This window comes from Elephas maximus, chromosome 15 (genome assembly GCF_024166365.1).
Source record: "Elephas maximus indicus isolate mEleMax1 chromosome 15, mEleMax1 primary haplotype, whole genome shotgun sequence".
NCBI classification, from domain to species: domain Eukaryota; kingdom Metazoa; phylum Chordata; class Mammalia; order Proboscidea; family Elephantidae; genus Elephas; species Elephas maximus.
Genome location: NC_064833.1, coordinates 40,787,903 through 40,808,955, shown reverse-complemented (window position 1 = coordinate 40,808,955; position 21,053 = coordinate 40,787,903). Strand labels below are relative to the sequence as shown.

Genomic DNA, 21,053 nt, shown 5'->3' with positions numbered 1-21,053 from the left:
GTTGACGCTAAATGACCTAAGGAACCCACTTCAAAGTCTAATCATAATAAGGACAAACCAAAACAGAAAGGGACAGTGTCCTCTAAGGCTGTAATAAAAGACAATTTGCGTGTATGGGAGAAAGAAAGGAAAGGTAGCGTATGCAAGGGTTTAGGCAAGCATGCGACATTTCTCCTGAGGTTTGGTGTTCCCAGCAATTTTATATTTGCTTATTTAAATCATACACCACACTCCTCCTGTATTTAGCATTAAAAGAAAAAAAAAAAAGTGCAGGTTTTTGGATTACCCACTGTTGAGCTGTTCAGCTACTGTTGACACTGACAGGAATGGGGATGAACACTCAAAATATGGTATTTTACAACTAGCAGGGCTCTGGCTGGAGAAGATTGGTGGGGTCAGAGTGGCTGAGGCAGTGGTCAGGTCTGACTGGATAGAAGCATTTCATTATGTTAACTGGCACGGCCCTACCGGTTGGTACAGTTAAAAATTAGTGCTGGGCACAGGTTAACTGGGCACTGGCTAATTTCAACCCTTTAAGTGAAAATGTTCGACACTGAACTTTTCTTTATTTTACATTAGGTAAGATTATTTTTAAAAGGAACCAGCTTAGAATATGAGAGGAAAAAAAAAAACAAAACAAAAACCTGTTGTTCAGTCAATTCCAGCTCATAGAAACCCTGTAGGACAGAGCAAAACTGCCCTGTAGGGTTTCCTGGGCTGTAATGTTTATGTGTAATGTTTATGGAAGCAGACTGCCACATTTTTCTTCCATGGAGTGGCTGGGGGGTTCGGACCGCTGACCTTTCGGTTAGCAGTTAAGCACTTAACTACTGCGTCATCAGGGCTCCTTTAGAGAGGCAAAGCTCTCTGTATTTTGACTGACAGGTCACTTCATCGCCTTGGTGCATTAAAAGTATTTTCTTTGAAACTCAACTTTTCCTTTTCATCTGTCTTTTCCTTGGAATCTGATGGTAGTGACAACAATCCACACAATTGGTTGATTTATTCTCTTAGGCCCGAACTTAGGCTTTCAAGAAGAAAACAAGCAAATGCCAGTAAACCTCACTTTACATAATCATGCAATGAAACATTCTTTACGGAAATGGAGGTGAGAAGCTGAACTGCAGCATCCAGGTGCAGGCTTCCCTCACGCCCTCCCCTCACACGGGGAGCACATACCTGGCTCCAGCACTTCCTTACAGCGGCTGGATATAAGGGCCTTTCATAACACAAGCCAGTTAGAATCTGGTTTTATACTGAGTTGGTGAGCTTTGTAGTTAGAGCTTTTAAGGTGTTTTAAATCCCACAGGCCGGTTTAGTTCAGTGCTGGTCAGTAGGTTGATCACATGTCACTGGAACTTTTTAAACAATGCAAAGATCACTAAAAAAAAAAAAAATTGTGGTATTTTGAATTTGAAAACCAAAATCCAAACTAATAACCTACCAGTCAACAAGCAAATCAAAATCAAATCAAGGAGAAATAGCTTTAGGATATGATGGGTAAGGGACCTTGACTTATTTTATACCTGTCTGTGCTGTCTGAGTTGTTTACCATGTAGCATGTATTATTTTTATAATTAAAAACTCATTACCTTGCGAGGTAAAAAACTAGTAAAGAACAAGATACTTTGAAGAATCAAAGTTCCAGAGCATTTAAGAGCTAAAAAGGACATTTCCCACTGCTATTATTTCAAAGTATTAAAACAAACAAAACATCCCAGCAAATATTTTGAACACTTATACCTACTCAAACTAGACAGCTTGGTTTGCAATATTACTTGCACAACCACCTTTTCCAGGAAGTATTACCTTTATAAATGGCTAAGAGCCATGGCTTCTGTTTTGTTTTTAAATTTCTACCATATGCGGGTATAATGCTCACAACAACTCGGCAAACTGGTTACTCTTATTTTAGAGATGAGGAGATTCAGGATGTTAAATGAGGTTACCTAAGACCACTCAGATTCTAAATGGCAGTGATGGATTTGAACCTCACTTGGCTGAGAAAGCCTATACTACTACCTCCTCTTCGTCAATGATTGTAATATATGCATTTTTCCTGCTATGGTATACATGACATTTGGCATTCACATGTATGACATGCAGATGAGCACATCTAGGATGACACACATGCTTTTCAACCTGCTCGTTGTAACTTGACCCCCTTCCCTCTCTGTCAATCAAGAAAGCACACAGAAATGGAACTAAATGATGTTCTTAGGGGGAAAACCTTGAATCCATTCTAACTGATAAAACAGTTTACCAACTTTGGTTCTTAAAAATGACTGTTAGTTAACAAATACCTTGCCACATATCTTATAGCTGAAAACATTACACCAGCATGCTGCACACCACCCTGATGAACCATTACACGAACCCCAGTGTTTTACACTTTACAAATGCACCTTTATATACCTGGAAAAAAAAAAAAAAAAAGTCCTCCTAACAATTGTGTAAGATGGGGAGATACCACTCTCTAGATAAGGAAGTTGGGCCTCAGAGACATGGTGGGGACTTGCTACCCCTTAAACAGAGAGCTTCTATGCAGCTCTTCCCACCACTTTCTATACAACGATTGTTGGGGTCATGGGCCTTCTAACGAATGTCACTGGGCAGCCGGTGTGAAAAGCTTTTGTGCATACTTTTAACCCAGAAATACCACTTCTAGGAATTTTTATAGATCTATGCATTTGTTAAGTTGCCAGAAACTCTTTAGTTCAAAAAACAAATGAGTGGCCAAGGTCCCAAGTTCTACACCAAAGGGCCCTGGTATCCAAAGTGAGGTACATGTGGCCCAGATGGTATTTCAAGATGATCCACTGGGATGTGGAAAGAAAATATTAGGCTCTTTCTTCATCTCATCTTATTTTTATGCCTATTTCTGTGAATGCTTTATAGTTACAACAGAAGTACATGCATATAATCTATAAACACTTACATGGGTAGTATATATTCAATAATGTTTTACTGACACTGTATTAAAAAACGTATAGTCCAATGACATGAAGAAAGTCACTGACCTATACTACATTTACATTACTACAATACCATTTGCTGAGATAAAGAGCATTTCTACGCTAAGTTTGCCTCTAAGAGCCTATTCAAACGTTTAACACAAAAATATCTTATAGTCAAACGTAAATCTTAAGTGTAAGTGTGATAAATATATCCTCGCTCCTACCCTGACTCAATATTCTCCCATTTCCAAATTAATAAGCATCTGAGAAAGATGAGGACAAACAAAGCAGTTTGTATGTTAAATTAAGTCAACAGAAAAGCGGTTCTACTATTTTCTCTATTTCCCTCTTGACAAAACTTATCCTTAGTATAGAACTGTGTGCTCCATCACTGTGAATTACTTGACATAAGACTGCTGAGTAAAGAGATCTCAGAGCCTATCTACTTTACCTCCCACTGAAAGCTGGAAAACTCTGCTGCGCTGTGCCAGACACCATCACGTGGCTTCTTTGCTTAAGAACTTTAAGGAAGAGATGTTCCTTCCCTAATGTATTCTGCTACTGCACAGATCTAGGCATCGGAGTGGTTTTTCTTAAGACTAAGGTAATCTTCACCCATGGCTTTCAGATCTGCCCCTGGAACAACAACAGAACACAGCAACTTTCCAAGTGTCTCCTTTGTAAATATGGTTTATAGCCATTCACGATCATGGACCTCTTTCTGGTTTGGAAGGAATCTAGCCAAGCAATGTTTCACTTATAAACAACAAAAAACAAATACCCCAGAATCAAATGCATTTTACATGAGGGCAGACTACCAATAAGAAAAGATGACTTTGTGTGATTAAGATGTATCTTCTCATAAACTAAGTTTGCATTCTCATCTTTTTAAGCAGAGAAATCATGCTTGACTCATAGTAAGCCTACAACAAACTAATACATTGGCTCTCACATGAAAAAAATGCCAAGTCAGATTTTGGACTTCTGCAATGCAATTTTTGTAAATCTTAAATGGATTTGCCTTTATTCCACTTAAACTGCTTTTGTAGGTTTTGGTCAGTGTTTCAGCCTGAGATCTTTCTGCGCTGTAATTCTTTATCAGCCTTCCCTCCATACTTTCTATCATCTGTAAACTCAGTAGGCTATCCTTTTATTATAAAGATTGTGAAAACACACACACACACACGCATTAAGCCGGACAAGACAGAGCTACATGGAACTCAAGAGGTGGACATGCATCTACTAACTTCTCAGTACATGTATTCAAAATTATTTTAAATCCATTCAAATGTACTATTGCCTGTACCAAATCTTATCCCATCCGCAAGAGTACCATAAGTCACTCTGCCTTGCTAAAAATCAAGGTGTATGATCAAGTTTTCCCTTAATTTCTTCACATGTATTTTTATATACAATTCAAAAAAAGAAAAGAAAAAATACTTTGTAAAATATAAACTGTTTTACATATACAGCACTGCTTGTAACAAGCACTCTCTTAGACTTTAGTAATCCAACTTAAAAAAGCTCCGAGAATGGTTCGTTGCAATTTAGGGAATGTTTTGTTTAAAAATAACTGTTACACATTCAGTCATAAACATTCAAGTAGGCACAAAAATAAGACAATGCCTGTTCCTAAGGATCTTAAAGAAGAACAGTAAGTATAATGAAAAGATGAAAGACTACTCCAAGGGGCTATGAGGGTTAGGAGTAATCCTATTAGACTGGAGAGCATCAGGAAACATTACAGACAGGCCCCAAGAGGATGCAAGATGAGAAAGAGGGCACCCCAATTACGTAGAAAATGTAGAGGCAAGAAAGGAGCAGTGAGAGTTACTCAAGAAACACCAAATGATCCACCTTGGGTGGGACATGAGATCAGCTATGGCAGCAGAAGGCTCCTGGACTGGAACAACAGGGCCAGACTATGGAGGACTTCCCAGTCACAGCCCAGGAGGATGCATTCATCTCATGGACTATGAAGATCCACTAAAAGCTTCAGCAGAGGGGAACCTAAATGTGAATGTGCTTCATATAATGTATCTGATAAGAAGAAAAACAAATGTGGCTTGTGGAAGAGACCAGAAACAAGAAAGCCACACAAGAAATTAGACCGAGGTCCAACTGAGGAAAGAGAGGTTCACAGTGAAAAGACAGACAGCAAAAGCAAATTTACAATTCTGCATTCACTCCAACATTTTCTTTTGTGGTTTCTGAAAATCAAGACACAAATTACTTATCTCTAGTCTTCTAGAGAGCTTCCTTTCTGTATCACTTTCCTAGATGGACAGTGGTTCAGACATAACAAATTCGAATTCTACAAATTCCTATAGCCTTCTGAGTTGCAATTAATCAAGGCCAGGCCTTAATCATATGCTTCTCAGTATTTAATCATATTGAGTTTGTTTTTACAATCAGAGTTTTACAAAATACAAGGCAGATAAACAGGGGTTGTTAGGCAGTGCTATCAAATACCCATTCCTTGTTACTGCTGCTGAACTGAAAACAAGTAAGTTTTCTTTACCACTTTTCAGTAACTCTGCTCCTAAAATTTTGTCTCTTGGCACTAATTTTTAGTTTGCAGGCTTGTTTCATATTTATTACCAGGTATTCATTTGTCCCATGTTTGAAACATTTTAAAAAGTTCTGAGCTTCGTAGAAAAAACAAAAGCAGCATTTAAGTCCTCAATAATGAGTAGCATTTTGACAGGAAAATACTAGGGCTGGTTGGGGTGAACAGAAGGCAATTTAACATTAAAAAAAAAAAGCACAAGCAGAAATAGGCAAAAGTGAGAATGGTGTGTGAGAGACACATTACGTACTACATTTCAGTAGAAAAAAGAGGGAAAGAAAGCTACCATTTATTGAGCACCAACTACCAGATAGGTGCTTATACTCATTATTTCATTTACTCGTTAAGTTACAACAATCCTTTGAGGCATATATTACCTTCTGCATTTTATAAGGTGACTGAAGATACCATAGCTCAGAAAGGTGAAATAACCTGTCCAAGTTCATTCAGTTGGGAAAAAAGCAGAGTGAGATCTGAACTTTTGTGCTTCCATTTTTCTCAACTTCAGCTTTAAATTCTCATGTTTTCTAATCTTCTATTTAATTAAGAAACTCTGTTCCTATCAGAAAAGTTTCTGGCTATTCAAAGTGAGGTCTATTTGGTCACTACGGAAATCCATATGAAACAACAGAACCTAACAAAATGCAGATCAGAAATAAAATCTAGAAACATGAAAAGCTAGTTGGTTACTACAGCTTGCTAAACTGACTTAATGCAACAAAAACTACTTTTTCTATTTCTTCGTAGCAGAAAGCTATCAATTAATCAAAAGCAACTTTCATTAGCCTTGAATTAGAAAAAAAAAATGCCTTAAATGCAAACTGTGGTTTTAACTCTTTACTGTATTTATCTGATAGTTAAGACTTACATCAAGAAGTGCTGATGGAGCCTACAATTTAGCCGTCTGTGTACAATAAATTATGGATTTAGCAACACTAGTTATCTGATGTTCCCCTGCAATTTTCAGTTCTTCCTAGTTTACAGCAGATAGCAGATTAAATATAGTTAGAAGACCCCAAGAGATAACTGGACAATAGACACAGACATTTCATAAAACAAAAAATATAATTAACAAATATAATCTAAATGTTCAAACACTACTAGGATCAAGGAAATACAAATTATATGGCAACACACCATTTTAAAATGCCAAATTCATGAAAAAGTGGTAATATTCAAAAGAAGGTAATGAAATAACAGACGCAGTGTTGGACAAGTATAGCCTGCTCCTGTATGCTGTCTGTACTGCAACTCTGGTTCTCTCATTCTGTTCTCAACTACCCTCTTGAGGATTTCATCCCCTGCCCCCAACAAGGGCTTTAAAGTTTATGATACTTAATTCTAAATGTGGAAATAAAACCGTCTATGCAAATTAGAGAAACCTGTATGTGCAACAACGGAGGTATCGTTAAAACAAACAAAAAAACTACAGCAAATCCATTCACTGAATTATTACGCAGCTACAAACTTTTTACACTGACAGTCTTTACCGTGAAAAGACCACTTGAGATGATAATTACAAAAATATGCAAAAATAAGATGACATAAAAACAAAAGTATGCATTTAAAATAAGTATATGCATGTGTCAGTGTATAGTGAGCAAGTGAGAATAACAGAGTGTGTGTGTGAGACAGAGAGAATATTCACCCAAAAGTTTCTGTCTCGGTGAATCTGTAAACTTCAACTTTACTATATTCTCTAATTTCTACATATAATGAAATTATATTACTTTCATAATTAGGTAGAAGACAACAGATACCATGTAGAAACATACAGTAGTCTGAAATCATTTAGTGCAGAGCCAAGCATCCCTAAATACAGCTCTGTGGATTCTAGCAGCATCACCACATTGTAGCAAAGGAAAATTCCTGCCTGCTAATCTGCTCTAATCCGAGCCCCGACGGCTCAGGGGTTAAGAGCTACAGCTGCTAACCAAAAATTGGCAGTCTGAATCCACCAGCTGCTCCTTGGAAACCCTACTCTGTCCTATAGGGTTGCTACAAGGTGGAATCCACTCACCGGCAATGGGTTTGGTTTTTTGGTTAATCTGCATTCTTAATTATTCTGAATAATCAAAAGTTAAATTATGGTCAGTATACCCTGTTAAAAAACACAGAAAGGTATAAAAGATGGTAAAAATATTTTTATCAAAACAGGAACCACAGAATATTTCAACATTAATATTAATATTCCTAACATACTTGCATCAAGTCACTTTCCTGTTCCCAAACCCTGAAAGGGTCCCCCATGGTGTGCAGAGTAATTTGAACTATTTACTGCAAGCATTGCACAATCTGGTCCCATTCTACTGATCTCTTCCCACTGTCACCCAAGGGCTCAAAGGCTCTCATTCACAAGCCTCATGCTCTGGATGGCCTACTCACTTTCTCTCAAAGAAACATTATATACTTGTCTGAGTTTTGCTTACTCAGCCACCACCACCTTGACTCCCCTATCCGCTCCTAGTCCTCTCCCCCAACCGACACCCAGCCTTCCAGGCACAGTTCAGCCTCCCCAAGCTACAAGCCATCTCCTCCCAGTATGTTCCTATAGAAGTTAATGTCTACAGAACACACCAAGCACTTAACTGTACACCTAAAAATTACGTAAATAAATATATGCATTATCTCCTAAAATACATTTTAATTTCTAAATTATCAGGGACCTTTGTTCTTTGTATAATAATACCTCACTTTTATACAATGCTTTGCAGTTTACAAGCAACTCACATTTATTATTCTCAATAAATACAACGGTGATTTAAGAGAAGGCTTCAGTAATGGTGTGCAGAAAACCTCTCATTCAGATATGGGATCAGTATATTCTCCCTTACAACCCTCAAATAATATTAGCCAATGAGGGGAAAAGCTCAACATTTTCTAATTGAAAAAACAAAACAAAAACTCACCTAGCACCCAGATCTTGGTTTCTAAATATAATCCTCTAATAAAGGGAATTAGGGCTCCTTAAAGAAATGGCTCATTCTAGCACTGGAGCAAGGAAAACACAAGATAAGCTTGAAGCATCTTTCAGTACTGAAAAGTCAGGAAGTGCTCAAAAAACAAAAGGATGGAGTATGTCAAAAGATACAAGAGCCAGTCTGAAAGAGCTCCCAATGGCCAAAGCTGAAATGATTTGAATAAAATAAATAACAGTATTGGATTATGAATCCCTAATAATATAAATGACTGAACAAATAAACGTGGGGGAAGAAAAAATATCTTTCTTACAGAAGAATTCCAAATAATATACGCAGATAGTCCCTCTTTTAGGATGTGGAGTTTAATTCTAGTTCTCCTTGAGTAAGGGTTGGACTGGCTGACTCTCTTCCAAAAAACACCATACGGAAAGAAGGGAAAAACAGAACTTTCCAGAGGAGAAACCTGGCAGACCTACCTTAACCAAGTGATGAAGGTTATTACCATCATCAGTGATGTCATATAATTATCATGCACCCCTGAAAAGGGCACTTAACTTCTGTGGTAGCCTTTCAAAAAACTAATCACCCCTGTATAATCATAAAGACATGAGACAAACACAAATTTGTAGAACACTCTACAACATACCTAACCTGTACTCTTTAAAACTATCAAGGTCATAAAAAACAAGGGAAGACAGAACCTATCACAGACTAGAAGAGACTAAGGAGAAATGACAAATAAATGCAACGTGGTATCCTGGATTAGATCCTAGAAGAGAAAGAGACATTACAGAAAAACTGAAGTTTAGTTAACAGTAATGTGTACAGACAGACTAGGAAGGCCTGGCCATTTACTTCCAAAAATTAGCCAGTGAAAACCCTATGGATCACAACATTCTGATGCCAACAGATCATGGGGGTGGCATAGGACTGAGCAGAGTTTCATTCTGTTGCATATGGGGTCACCATGAGTCGGGAGCCAACTCCATGAGAGCTAACAACATACCAACAACAAGTAGAACCTCTAACCCCAATCAGCCATTTTACATGTAAGTCCTCTGGGAAAGAGACTATCAGGGAACAAGAGTCTAAACGACCTGGTACAAACCATATGAAGTATATACAAATGCCTACTTGTCCTATAGGGTCGCTATGAGTCGGACTCGACTCTACGGCACTGGGTTTTTGTTGGGTTTATGAATGTCTATGAATAAAGGCATCCCAAAGTTTTAGAATTTGGTTCTCTAAAATTCACTTTACCAGATATTTAAGTCCTAGTAGGATAAAAAAAATAATTCTTTAAAATAAAAATGGATTTTAGGCCTTTAAAAAACAAAAACTCTTGCTAGTGTCATGTTCCCAATTTTATTATAAAATGATTTTGACTTTTTTACTTTAAAAAATGAAAAAATACTTAAAGGCCAAAAATTAACCAAAGTATGTACATGAAAAGCTGTTTCACAAATAATGCAGCTTTTTTTTTTTTATTCATGCAGCCATATGGAAATTTATCTATTATTACTGCTTTGTGCTCTGATGTAACTAAACATATTTAATTACAAAATTACACTGAATTTCGCATCTTTAAAAAATTAAAGCCACTTTCTGGAACTAGAAATGCTTAGTGGTAGACAACACATAAGTAAAGACAATTAATATTAATACAATCCATAGGTCTTCCTGGCTAAAGTCTACAGCTTTAAAGACAATTTGCCTTTAAATGATTAGAAACATTTCCACAGTAGGTAAATAATTTTAGAAGGGCCATTTCTATTTGCCTATACTTATTGGAAAGTGGCCCACCAAAGATTAACACTCCGCAAACTTTCAGTAAAAAGGGCCTTCTACTTTCATAGGGCTGGAAGCTCAGTTTTCAAACGAAGCAACATGGGCCCAGAACTTGTCAGTAGCGTCAAAGAATGTAGAATGCGAAACATCTTTCTTTCAATTGCATATTCTTTCCGCTCCAAACGCTATCTTCTCATTCTTCGGGTCTCTAGATGTTGAAAATCCATATTATAAAAGCCGAGATTCTCCAAATTAATGACAAGGGACTGACTGTTAAAGTGCAGATTCTTGTGTTGCACCCCAGGTTTAATGAATTTTAAAAAATATCTACATTTTTAAAAAGCAAAAAAAATCTACATTTTTAACAAGAACCTCAGTTGTCTGATGCAAGTGACATATGAATTGGTTGACGTGTGTAAAAAAGGACATTAAGATTTATACTGAGACAACCTAACATTTAGTTAGTCAATATTAATTTTATATTTAATACTAAATTAATATTTAAACCAAGACTATCTTTGGCAAACCAGGATATCTGGTCACCTTAGTGACGGTCTTCCTTTTGAGAAACACTACTATATTGTTATAGAAGAAATATTATGATGGTACACTTCCTGGTAATTAAAGTTCTAATAAAATAAGATCCAAAATATAAGTCCTACTCTGAATTTTTTATACAGAAAGTAGTGATAACAAGGTGGCTATCCGGTCTATAAAAACCTAAGCCATTATTACGTTAATTGTATAGACATGACAATGCAATATATATAAATATGATTATAAAGTGATATGATTTTTGGCATAGTTACTTTACACTATAGATATATCTACTCGAGTCTGTCTCTGTATGTGCAGATTTTAAATTTGGAGCTATACTATGTACAAAGACTGTCACTACCTCAAACTGAAGCTAAGAAACACCTATCCCCCCTCAAAAAAAAAAAAAAAAAAGATGGTCACTCGCTAAACAGCTTATCCAAAGCACATTTAAAATAGAAGATATTTAATTTTCAGTCTAATATGGTAATCTAGAATAATGACAGGTTGAACTTTTATTAATAAAACATCTATCTTCGCAGTCAAGTACATGGATGCTTTAGTAAATCTACACAGTGGAAGCTCTTAAGATTTTTCTGTAATTTTTAGAATAAATAAAATTAAGCTGGCCTTAAATGTTTCAGAATGTAGTCACAGTAAGCACAACTCCCCAGTGTTGATATTCACTGCTAAACACTCTGAAAGGTACACATCTCTGACCAACGAAACAAAAACAAAACTAAACATCTAGTACAAACGAATTCAGACTAGGTAGTGTTTAAATGTGGTATTTCAGTTATGATTTGGACTGTGGATGATCACTATATTACAAAAAATTACCCCCTACATTCATCACATTTTAAAATAGGTACAGTATATTCCCCATATGAATAAAAATGGAAAAAAAAAAGTACCTTTTTTTTTTGGTAAAATAGTAATGGTGGTAAAATCGACCTTATTTATGCTGCATCTCAGATTTGAACCATGATGTGATTAATTAACTATACAGTATCCTTAATATAAGACCAAAAATGTTTTCTCAAATCTTAGTCAATGTCATCATGGATTTACCCATACAATTCAACTGACCCAAGTATTTTTAGTTTTAGTATTATTTTTACCTTAATAGCTGATTACTTCCCCATTCTAACTTCTCAAACTTATTCTACATAGCAAGGTTTCAGAATTAAGATGTATTCCACACATCCAAAATAGACAAAGCCTCTGTAGGGAAAACAATGAGAAATGAAAGAAATCTCTTGCCCCACTTTGAACTGAGCTACGCTCAAGAGACAACTCTAAATTCAGAAGAAAAAATAAAATAAAAAGGGAAGAGGCAACGTAATAAACCTCTTTAAATGTAGAAGAAATTGGACTAGTTTAGTTTTCTTTATTATCTTCTTTAATAAAACATTACAGCACACAACTGAGCCCCCAGTGTGTCAGTTAAACATGGGGATGTAGATCCATATGAAGAGAATGGAAACAAACTTAATCTTAATCCCACTCCTTTTGGCAGCTAAAGGAAATACAGAATACGAACGGACCAATCCTCACTGTATTTTATCAAGTCTTTGAAGACACCATAACAGTTTTACAAACGAACTTTGTTGTGATCTGTTAAAGAATCTTCAAACTAAATAATAAGCATGCTTAAGAATTATTTTTCCCCTTATAGCAGATTTAACTCAACCACAATAAAAGGGGATGACAGTAATAATCCCCATATGAAGTATGAGAATTAATGTTTTATGTGTGATAAATGCAGCTATTTCCCTATCACTGAGATACACAGTTAAACATGGTGTCTTCAGCTGCTTATAAAAAAATGATTAAATACAAGAACAAAAAAACTTTTATTCTGATTTACAGTCAGTAAAACAAGTGAAAAAAAACTAAACAAAAATTTGTGAATGGTTTTTAAATGATTTGTTACTAAACATAAACATACATATGTTCAAAGCACTTTAAAAGACTTTTAAATTGCAATTAAACCAGAACTTTTATAATACCCACCATACGAAATTAGGCCAAGCTCTAACGTTCTGGTAACCAACGTATTAGGAAACAACAAATATGAAATCTGAGACTTAGAAAATTAAATACATCAAACAAAAGGACTGTACTTCAGAGTATAAGAATAGGAGTTGCTAATGCTAAGAAACTATCACTCCTGGAACTTTTTCTTCGAACTATCTTATTTTAAACTTAAGAGTGAAGACAAACAAGGTGGGCAGAAAATACGCATAGCTGTAAAACAAATGCAGTGATGAGTTACAGCAGAAAGAGGGAATGCATTTTGTAATCCACAGGATTAGGTTTTCGGCTCTAAGCAATCACCAGTAAATATTTGAGTGTTCATCCTACTATGCTCGTTTTAAAATTTAAAGTGAGTTAGAAAAAAACCTGTTATAGTAGTTCCACTCGTACAATACTAGACAAAAGTAAATTAGAAGAACCCTAAACTTAGTCTTCCTTAACTTGGTAGGGTTTACCTCATCCATCTGAACCAACTCACGTCCCCACACTTCTATCCAATAAAATGAGAATATTGGCCTATTTTAATACTTTCTAGTTCATACTGAAGTCACACTGTACACACAGTCTTTGATTTTAGAAATCAACACAAAGCAAACTCCTAACTCACTTAAAAAAGAGAGGAAGAGGATTCTGGGAATTAACCCAGCCACAAATTATTCCAATTTTCCTGTCAATGCAAAATCCATTCATAAAATTGGCCACATCACTAATAACTTTCAAATTATGAACTCTAATTTCAAATTAAAGAACTTGAATAATTTCCAAAGAGCCTAGCGTAATTTCTAAAAAGATAGCTCTTTACCAGTTCACACTGTTTGTTCCATCCACATTTTGTATTAAACAATAAGCTTACTGATTAATTTCATTACAGTATGTACTTCAGAACTAATCTTTCCGAGTGGCTCACTGACAATCCAATGCTTCAGGAATTTATCAGTTATCTGCAGGATACACATGACTGGCAGCTACAGCCAGGCCACATAGCAAGTAGAAAGATCCAACCTCAAAATACAGGAAATGATCAAAGGGTCTGGAAATGACATATAAATGCAATACACGAAGGCAGCAGGCAAGTCATTCTTCACCTAGATCATCAGCTGCCAATAAAATCTCGTACACAAATTTAATGAATGAGTCTGCTCTAGTTTAACTAACGAAACTGCCATTGAGCTGAGGAAGGGGAATAAGAATTGCACTTGCAATTCTAGCTGATGAATTCATTAGACTTTATAAGGCAAATAATGTGGAAACTTAGAACAAAATTTCTAGAACCATTTATCCTGTGATGTTGTAAAATCAAAGTACTACTTTATTAAATGAGTTATTTTACACAATATGAACATCAATATAATTACAATTGTAAAAAAATTTTTATAACAAGGATGGACTGATTTTCAAATTTCCAAATCAGAGTCAACTGTACATTTACACAGAATTGTCTTTGCATGAAGCCCAAAAGGGAACAGCATAAAAATGAGTGTTTCTGTAGCCCCTTTATTTTTGCTGATCAACAGTTTGTTAGAAAAGCAGCTGCAGGTTTGTTACCTAAGGTCTGAGACAGTAGAAGAGTCAAAGGTGTCATGAATTCACCTGAAAAACATAAAAACTTTTCAATAAGCCTTACTGCACAAACGCTACTTATATGCAGTTCAAAACGTCCAAGAAAAAAGCACAACGTGCCTACTTTATAAAGTTAGTCTCTGATAGATTTGTCACCACAGCCAACTGGATTTTATAAACTAATGACAGACTGTTGATGAATTTACTTTAAAAAGAAATAACTATCAAATACACACATCACCATTTAGAAAAAAATAAAAATCCAACCATGCAGAAAAGCGTGAACTGATAATTCTCCACCAACTACCAAGTTTATACAGCACATGCCAATATTTTGCCCTGCATTTTAATGTACTTAGAAGCTTTACTAAGCACTGTAAGTAAAACACCTGTGACAAGGTGCTCAGGAACATTGACGTACATCATTTCTGGAAGCGAGTTCCTCAGATGCCTTTGTAGTTAACTATTTTCTTTAAGCTGATAAATCTCTTCCATTCTTGGACCAGGATTGTCCAGCATCTCCCATCCCCATGCCCTCCTCCTCCCCATTTTTGGCTACAGTAGTAGAAACTCGGTATTTCAAAGGCACTGAAAGGAAATGGTCTGGGCAAGTAACTTTCAACAGTTGTAAGGTTAAACATTAACTTTAAACAGGGAAGCAATATGAAGTTTTAGCTAAAAGGCAGAAATTAATTTTCCAGTTACAGAAGATAGTTATGCTGTCTTATAACCCTGACATTAACAAACCAAAAGGGGGGAATCAATTACCTGTAAACGACATTATGCTTGAACATCAGCCAATTCTGGAGGAAGTGGGGTCTTAGGATGTTTGCTCTCAAAGTGCTGCTTGAAGGTCTTAGGGTCTGGCATTTGTGTCTAATAAAATATTGTGTTAAAAAAAATAAAGAGTTAAACCTTATTCATTAAAGGAAACTAAATGTGTTAACTTTTAAAATCTAGTTAACACTGAACCTGCTCATGATAGGTAACTATCATAAAATACCCTTAAATTCCTATAGTTCAGTGGCTGGTATACTAAGAGGAGCCTTGTGACAAAGAAATTTCTAACATATTTGCACATTATACATATGAAGGGGTAGCTCACATGGAAGTCTTCTGCCTATCTCATTAACAGCAAACAAGTAACATTTACCGACCCCTTACTATGTTGAGCATGGTACCTGACTGCTCATGTAATATTCACAGAAATCTTGAGTTAGTTCCTACAATCACCCTCGTTTTACATGATAAGGAAACTAAGACCCAGAGTTTAATTTCCCTAAGACCTATATTTTAATCAAGGACTAGGTACTTCAGCTCTCAAATACTACACTATACTGACTTCCCTAGCCAAGGACCTTAAATTATTTATTCTTCAAAATTCAATTAGACAAAACATGAATTTTTTTTTGGTCATTTTGTTTTAATTTTTTAAATATGTGAACAAAGGCTGCTCAATTTCAGGTATGTTCACTTGATTTGTTTACTTTACTGTATGTAATACTCAATTTAAAAATTTACCAACAAAGTGCCGTGTATTAAAGCTCAATATGAACAGGATAATTACTTTAACAGACTCTCTCTCTCTTAGATTGAGAACTTTTATGTAATTAGAAACTTCTGACTACTAACAATATTCTAAGTCACTAGTATTTTGGGAAATGGTTAGTAAGTCTGGTTATTTTTTTCTTTTGACTTCAATGGATGATAAACTACTTCATTGCAGAAGTCGTGTCTTATCAAAATCCTTTTCCCAGCCACACCACCAATGCTACCCAGGTATGAGGCCTTGAAAATAAAAGGAATGCGAACAGTTGTTGGGCTGAATCCACTATGTACTTTTCCTTTGGCACTTCCATTCACTAACTTCAAAGGGTAGTGAGCTTAAATAAACAGGTAGGAAAAACACTCTGGCTTAGAATTTAAGAAAAACTCCTTTGAGAGGTAGTGTGGTATAATGGTCTAGGGAGTAGACTCTGAAGCTGGAGTGCTTGCATTGAGACCCTCGCTCTACTACTTACTAGCTGCCTAACTTTGTGCAAATAATTTAATTCCTGTAACTCAGTTCCCTCATTTGTAAAGTGACAATAATAAAAACTACTTTATCTCATAGAGTTGTTGCATTAAATGGATTAATACATGTAAAACACCCAGAATAGTGCCTAGCACATGGTAAACAGTTAATAGTAGCTGTTGCTACTAATATCCTTCGAAGCTAACAAACACATTAACTCTGGTGAAACCCTTCAATGTGAATATAGTCCTGCAGAGATCCTAAGTAGGGGTTTAGCGAAGTGAAAGAAAGATGTAACCTCTCTATATTCACTAGTGTCTTACATGTCTTCAATATTCACCAAACTAAGAATGTAGATCTAACTTCCACACAAAACTCAAAGTTTAGATACGCCCTTAAGAAGCATCTTTATTCTCCATGGGGAAAGAGATTTTGCTTTGTTCACTCCCTTCCCCCAGTACCTAGAAAACTGTGCCTGTCTATAGAAGCCATTCAAAAAATATTCGTTGAATGGAAGAATAAAGAGACATTCCTAAGATAACCAGTTCTCAAATCTACTATTTCAAAATAAAGCATTGAATTTGCCATGACTGCAAAGTTTAAATCTATACAAAGCAATCTGTAATGAAAGAACTGCCCATGGGGAAGCTGTCCTTCAATTCCCCTTACCCTACAGACAGTGCAGGTATATATTAAAGCAGCTTTGGCAGCAGCCTTTTGGTCATGTCCTTGTTTCTTCTTTTGTCCAGCTTGCTTTTTGGCATTTTTCTGCTGAGACTGAATCTTCTGCTGCCCACGAGCCATATCTAAAAACAGAAGTTGAGGCCTTAGTGATTTATTTATTCTAATACAAAGTAAACTAAGCAGGATAACCCTCAGGGTTGAAGACCTAGGTTTTCTATAAACACCTGTCAACTGTATACTAAAAATTACACAGTTCATAACTGGGAGTATAATTCGGCACAAGCACTGTGGAAAACTCATAGCTGTCCACCCAATGACCTAGAAATTTCACTCCTAGGTATAGAGCCAACAGAAATGTATATGCAAGTACAACAAAGGACATGTACAACGATGTTCAGAGCAGTTGTTTCTAAAACTGAAACAACCCAAATACTCACCAATAATGAAATGAATACATAACTTGTGGTTATATTTATATAAAGGAGTACTACACATTTAAAAAAGTATATTGTTACAAGTAACAACATGGCTGAATCTCACAATGTTAAAGAAAAGCAGCCAGATACCAAACAAAAAAACCAGTCTATAAATGTTAAATTTGGCAAAACTAATTTACAATGAAAGAGATCACCTTGGGGGTTAGGGGGTAATATCTGGGAAGAGAAGGCACAAAGGAGGCTTATCGGGTGCTAATGATGGTCTACATCCCGAGCTGGGTAATAGTTACACAGGTATGTTCACTCCCCAAGATCTGTGTATTTTACTGTATGTAATCTTCAATGTAAAAATTTACCAAAAAAGTTCAGCCCCTCTCTTCCCAGAATCATTTCATCACTTTGCCAAGGTACTTTCCCCTTCCAGTATTCGGTTGTGACTTGAGATTCTTACTTTAGAGAAATAAGAGCTGTCATCTAATGCTCTAAAAAAGATCATAGGAACAGGCTGGACTATCCTCTTGAATACTTGCGTTTCATAAAATGATTGTGCTATTCTAAACCCTTCTAAAAAATTGATCTTTGCAGGACTGCTGCACATATTATAAAATTAGATTAAATCAAATCAGTTCAAAGAATGAACCTAGTACAAAGGGTAAGGGTACCTTATCAAAAATGAAAGGTACCACTTTTTAATACTGACAGTCTTGAAGTAACCCTAAATGGGTTAAAAATAATCAAGTCATTGAGAAACATTACTTTTAATTTTCACTAAAGACTTCTATTAGACAACTTAAATCTGTTCATAAAGGGTCTATACTGAGTTTATGCTGCTTTTTTAGTATATTTAAACTGAATCCCAAGTAGAATTTCTATTAGCACTGTAAATTTTAAACTTTTAAATCATTGCAGGACATGAACATACATAAAACAAATCTTATCAACTTCACCAGAAAAGACAGTGCTGGTTTTTCTGACTGCAACCTTAATTCATTTATGGATGTGAGGTCAAAGCACTTCCTAAGAATAACTGAGCTTCCCCTCAAAAGAAAAAGGGAAACGGGGGGGGGGGGGGGGGGGGAGGCGGAGAAGCCCTATTAGGACAAATTCTCTCTAGCACTAAACACTGAACTGAGAGTCAAATCAAATTTAGAAGAGGATCAATGCTCTTCTAGAAAGCCAATCAAGTAACGTAACAAATTACAAAAATATTTAATATGGTAGCCTAACATAAGAACCCCTTCCCACCAAAACAGTGATATGTATTACCAGCTGTGTTAGTCCTTCAAGGTTAAACTTCCATTTTTGTTTTTTTAACTAAATCCTTTATTAAACTAAATGGGATGATTTTTTTTTTAAGTACATTTAAATGTAAATGCCATGGCAAGATTACAAACCTATTTCCCAGTAAAACAGGTTTGGAGACTTATGTATTACTTGAATGGCAGTCAGGTGTTCAATCTTTATGGATCTCAATGTTTTAACATGTTGTTAATGTCTCAATGTTTTACTATCAGGACCTTATGTTAGAATACTTTAGTCCTCTCGTGCATCTTAACTCTTCCACACATGAATGTTATTAATACACTGATTTTGTGGGAAACCTAACTGTTTTACATGGAAAAAAACTTCTCAGATGGCAGCCCACTAATTCCATGTTTCTCTGATATCTAGAAGTTACTGGTTATTTTGACAGCATTTTCATGAAATGTTATTAGATACATGAAATTGTTCTTAAGTTTTCCATTTAGATCTTATCTTGAAATATTACACAACAGATTGAAGTCATTTTTCTGTCAACTACCAAAAACAATGAAAAAGTCATAGTAGCTTTAATAAAAGGGTGAAAGTAATTTTAATTTTTAAAATAGAAAAATTAACACCAGGTAAAAGAAACTGAATCAAATAGGAAAAATCCGTGAGGTGGGCCTCTTAACTTCTGACAACGCATTGCATTGATTTCCTTTCTGAAAGCAGAAATGCAAACGAACAAACCACCTGCTTTTGGACAGCTCAACTTAGGACTTAACTCTCAAGTCAAATGAATTTCCTACAAAAATCTTAAGCATTTAACTACTCCCCGATCAAATGCCACAGGCTGAATGGCAATAAGTCATTTATAAATACCAACTCGCTGGTTTTTAAATTTAGCTGTTATTTAATTAACTTGTTTAGTGTTCCGAGGGGGCTGCAAAGAGAGAAGTAGCAAAATGAGCGAGTTCTTTTAAAATGAGGAGCTCTCGCAGGAGGCAGTAAGTAAGCACGGCCCCAGAGATTTTTTTTTTTTAAACCAAGACGAGGAAAAAAAAGGTATTTGGATCCAGGAAGCAGAATTATTCTTCATAACCGTGTAAAACGAAGAGACCCAGGCAATGATCAACATCCTAACCCCAGCTTTTAACTACATCCTTTTCGGGAGCTAGGAGGATGAAAACATCAGGACTAAAGTCTACTTCAACCTACATTTCACCGACCCCAGCTGCTGCCGGTGCACGTTCCTTCCCAAACTGGCCTCTCCCGCTTCTGGCAGCCCCCTTCCCCTTCCCCTTCCTGCCACCAAAGGCCACGCAGCCCCCACCTACCCGCCACTCCTCACGGACCCCGGCCCGAGACGCGCCTCCTGGAGGCCTTAGCTGCGGGAACCCGGCCCCCTTCGGCCACTGGTAGCTCCGACCTCAAGAAACCAACCAGCTGCTGTCGCCAAGAGGTAGGGTTGCCGCTCCGCTCCGCGGCCAGCCTGCGACCCGGCCACCTGCAGGGCCTGGCAGGCACCCGAGCTTGCCCTCCTTTCCTTGGCTCCGCAGCGCTTGCCGGGACCGGCCGGGCCTTGCCGTCCCCCGGCAGGCGGGTGAGCCCGCTGACCCCCGCGACTCGTCGCGACCCGGGGTGACCCCATGGTCCCCGCCGCCCCCCGTCGGCGGGCCCCCGCCCCAGTTCCCGGGCGTCCTGCGGCGTCAGCGCCGCCCCCGCTCACCCGGGCTGGGACAGTCTTGCGTCGGAGAGACCGCGCAGCGCGAGAGGGCCGGGGGAGGTCGCCGGAGAGAGAGGAAGGGGTGAGCGCGCCCAGTACCGCTTTGGCCTCCTCCACCCGCCAAAGAGGGGAAAGAGGAGAACTGAAGCACAACAGTCCGCGCGTCGCACACCCGCCGCCACCGCCGCCGCCGCCGCGCGCGCCCGCCGCCGCCTCAGCCTTAGGGAGGCCACTACGCTTCGTGCCCGCGCACGCCGCGCAGCTCCCAGTCGCCCCAGCGCCTGCCGGCTCCTCGCAGCCCCGCCCTCTGGCCTTCCTGCTGCGGCCCCCTCCCGCCTGCTCCCTTTCCGGTCGCGCGGGCCAATGGCAGCACGTCTACATTACATAAGCGAGAGGGGGCGGGGCCTAGCGGCCCCTCGGAGCCGGGAAGTGTGGGGCACGTCGCCCTCTGTTTCCCGGCGTCAGTCCCGTGCAGCGTTTTTTCGCTGGGCGACTTCTTCACCCGACTCTGGGAGCTCCGTGGTTTAGGTCCTGGCGGGTGACCGGCTCGCAGGGTGTTTCACAAGTTGTTCGCTCAC

At 37.7% G+C, this 21,053-nt stretch overlaps 1 protein-coding gene across 2 annotated transcripts; it reads right to left on the bottom strand.

Moving 5' to 3' along the window:
- Positions 1–9,937: 9,937 nt before the first annotated feature.
- Positions 9,938–20,563, bottom strand: ZNF706 (zinc finger protein 706). Of its 2 annotated transcripts, none has more exons than XM_049854028.1 (4): positions 20,087–20,177; positions 17,056–17,192; positions 15,141–15,248; positions 9,938–14,402 (listed from the first exon to the last, which is right to left on the bottom strand). In XM_049854028.1, the coding sequence occupies exons 2-3, from the start codon at positions 17,188–17,190 to the stop codon at positions 15,153–15,155; spliced, it is 231 nt and encodes a 76-aa protein (XP_049709985.1). In that variant the 5' UTR covers positions 17,191–17,192; positions 20,087–20,177; the 3' UTR covers positions 9,938–14,402; positions 15,141–15,152. The 2 variants fall into 2 exon arrangements, with proteins under 2 accessions (XP_049709985.1, XP_049709984.1); XM_049854027.1 differs by lacking the exon at positions 20,087–20,177 and adding an exon at positions 20,479–20,563 and having other exon boundaries at positions 9,941–14,402.
- Between the last annotated feature and the right edge of the window lie 490 nt (positions 20,564–21,053).

Bases quoted from the DNA above. Each gene is read 5' to 3' on its own strand.
- ZNF706 (XM_049854027.1), bottom strand. From the start codon at position 17,190: ATGGCTCGTGGGCAGCAGAAGATTCAGTCTCAGCAGAAAAATGCCAAA. The intron at 15,249-17,055 runs GTAAGGGGAATT...ATATTTTATTAG, and splicing joins ATACCTGCACTGTCTGTAGG to ACACAAATGCCAGACCCTAA.